Genomic DNA, 3047 nt, shown 5'->3' with positions numbered 1-3047 from the left:
GCCCCGCCCCCCTCCGGCCAGTCTGGTCTGCAGACCGGGCGGCCGCCGGTGTCGGACCGCGAGCGGCCAGGGATGTTTGGCTGCGTACTTGCATGAGCTTTCTACCCACCTGAGCCCAGTCCTCCGGGCCGTTCCTCACCCCCACCCCTGTCTGGCGTGACCCCAGCCTCAGCCTCTTTCTAAGGGACTTCCTCAGCACATTTGTATTTTTATATCCGACTCTTTGTTTACTGGCTCTGCTCATGGTTCCTGCCCTCCCCTCAGTCTCGGCCACGCTCTTCTGCGCCTGGCAGATAGGATGGGTGTTGAGGCTGGGGTGAGACAAGCCCCCCAACACGGTTACCAACCACATGGCCAGTCTGCCCAGGCCTGACCCAAGAAGGCTCTCTGGCAGACCCCTTCTCCCCAAGGTATCATCACCTTCCAAGGGCCCAGATCCGATTTTGCCTTGGACCCCTGCGTCTTGCCCCTGGGAACCCAACTGGGGACTGCTCTGCACCTCTGGATGACATCTGTGGCCCTGGAGATGTTCTCAACCCAGGGGTGCCCTTTGTAAATGCTCCTCCATCCTCACTGTACCAGGAGTGTGTGAATAAACACAGACCTCCCTGTGTGTGTGTGGCCGCTGCTTAGGTCTCAGGAGCCAGGCCAAAATGGGAGGAGGGGCAGGTACTTGGGAATCTCAGGTGCATGTTGCTGGTGAGGGATGGTTGTCAAGTAAGACAGGCAGGCCAGCCTGGCCTGGGAACATCATTATGATGTGGCCTCCTTGGGTACAGATACAACCCAGGTGGGACTGGTCACCAGTGTTCGGGATGGAGCTGGGGTGAGAAACATAAAGCAATCTAGGTTCAAAATCTGCAGTCTCCTGTGGAAAAATCAAGGCTAGATGAGGATCAGTAACAGGCCCCAGGGACAAAGGTCTCCAGGCTGGCTGGTGTGCAGAGGGGTTATGCTGAGCTTTGCCCCAGGGGATGCATCACTGCTGGCTTGGTGTGGTGGCAGAGGACGTTGGGGAACCCAGGAGAGAACTGAGGAACCCAAGAAAGAAGCAAGAAATCTGGGATCTAGTTGGAGATGGGCTGTATTGGTTCATGTGGGTTCGCTCCCACCCTCTATCTTAGGCATGAGGCCCCTGGGATGTAAGCACCTTGGACCCAACCCCAAGTCCTGAGTCAGGAATTCCAACTACCTGAGGAGCCCAGGGCAGAATGGCAGGAAGGGTGGACCATGCTCTGGCCTCAGAGCTGAATGGCACTAAGGAAGTCCTCATTATCTGAATCCTGAAGGAAGCAGGGTGAGGTGGGTGGTCTGGGGGGTGAGAGGATTTGGGCCCCCAGAGCCAGTTGGGCCACACTGAGCTCCCCGCCCTTGTGCATGAGGTAGAGATGGAAGTGGAAACCGCTGCCATAGGTAGCATGCCTCAGGGACCAGCCATAACAGGCTTGGGCATAGTGTCTGGTCCGAAAGTGGGGGGCAGCAGAAGTCATTGAGATAAACCGGCCTCCAGGGACCAGCACGCGGCTCACCTGCAAGGCAGACACAGAAGCCATTGGTGAGAAGTGGATCTTCAGGTTCTCAAAGGTCAGTACTGCTCCAGATGCCCTCCCAGTCAAACCTCAGGAACCACCCCTCATCTGTAGCTCAGGCTTTCCATGGCAAAGAGTGAGCCACTTTCTCTGCCCCGTCATTCCTTGGGATTAGGGCTATATTCTATTCAGGGAGGGGTATAGGAGTGATATCAGGTACAGGGGCACCACTTTCCTATAACTGCTCACCTTGGCAGTCTCTGTCACCCATCAGGAACCTGGCTACCGCATCCCTATGGCAACCTGGTAGCCACACATCAGCCTTTGTGAGCCTGGCTATTCCAGTCACCTCTATAATCTCGACCCCGCTTAACCCTTCCCTTCCTTCAGAGAGCCACACTCCTGAGGGCAACCCACTACTTGTTCCAAAACATGCTTCTGGCTTCTGATTTCTTCCAGTCCCATGCAACCTCAACCCCACAGCCCCACCTATTGATCTGCCTTCCTGTCTCGTTGCTCCCTCACCTCACTCAACACCTGGTCCACAGTATGGACACCTTCAGAGGACACGGTCCAGGGATCTTGTTCCCCAGATAGCAGGGCATCCAGCGTGCCCTTCTCGAGCACCACATCAAAAGAAGCACTGGGGAAGTCCAGCTTCCGCACATCCATGGTCTCCCAGCGCAGCTGCGGCACATGGTTATAGCGAGCCTGCATGGCAGCCACCACGACTGACGAGTAGTCCACACTGGTCACATCAGGGAAGCCTCCAAGGAACAGCTCATAGCTCAGGGCACTGTTCCCACAACCTGGGGTGGGAGGGGATGGGTGGCAAAAGAGCTACGTTAGTTTTGGTTCTCACCTCCCCCTGAATATCTATCCACTCTTGGCCCCGTTTTCTCTCAGTCCAAACCCTCCAGTACTGAGAGGAGGTGGTAGAGTGCAGAAAAAGCACAAGCCTTGGAATCACACAGGCCTGGGTGCAAACCCTGGCTCTCTCACTCCTAGCTGTGTGGGCTGGAACAAGTTGTTTAAATACTAGAAACATGGATTTTTTTTTTTTTTTTTTTTGAGATGTCGCCCAGGCTGGAGTACAGAGGCACAATCTCGGCTCACTGCAACCTCCACCTCCCGGGTTCAAGTGATTCTCCTGCCTCAGTCTTCCGAGGAGCTGGGATTACAGGTGTGTGCCACCACGCCTGGCTAAAACTTGGATATCCTATTCAGAAAAATGAAGATAATAATACCTAGGCCATATGAAGGATGTGATGCATTAAACTTAAGAACTAAGAACTAGGGGCCGGGCGCGGTGGCTCACGCCTATAATCCCAGCACTTTGGGAGGCTGAGGAGGGCGGGTCATCTGAGGTCAGGAGTTCAAGACCAACATGGAGAAACCCCATCTCTACTAAAAATACAAAATTAGCCAGGCTTGGTGGCACATGCCTGTAATCCCAGCTACTCGGGAGGCTGAGGCAGGAGAATCGCTTGAACCCAGGAGGCGGAGGTTGCAGTGAGC

General features: G+C 55.1%; 1 protein-coding gene across 1 annotated transcript in view; it reads right to left on the bottom strand.

Annotated features, from left to right (window-relative positions):
• The window catches only part of ECE2 (endothelin converting enzyme 2), a 47686-nt gene that overhangs the window by 35291 nt on the left and 9348 nt on the right, over positions 1–3047 (bottom strand). Inside the window, exon 2 of the mRNA XM_011981936.1 lies at positions 2055–2338. Within this exon, the coding sequence (XP_011837326.1) occupies positions 2055–2338 (284 nt within the window). The remainder of the gene's footprint in view (positions 1–2054; positions 2339–3047) is intronic.

This window comes from Mandrillus leucophaeus, unplaced genomic scaffold (assembly GCF_000951045.1).
Source record: "Mandrillus leucophaeus isolate KB7577 unplaced genomic scaffold, Mleu.le_1.0 Scaffold231, whole genome shotgun sequence".
Taxonomy (NCBI): Eukaryota; Metazoa; Chordata; class Mammalia; order Primates; family Cercopithecidae; genus Mandrillus; species Mandrillus leucophaeus.
Note: the sequence above shows the minus strand (reverse complement) of the source record. Positions and strands in the feature narration are given on the sequence as shown.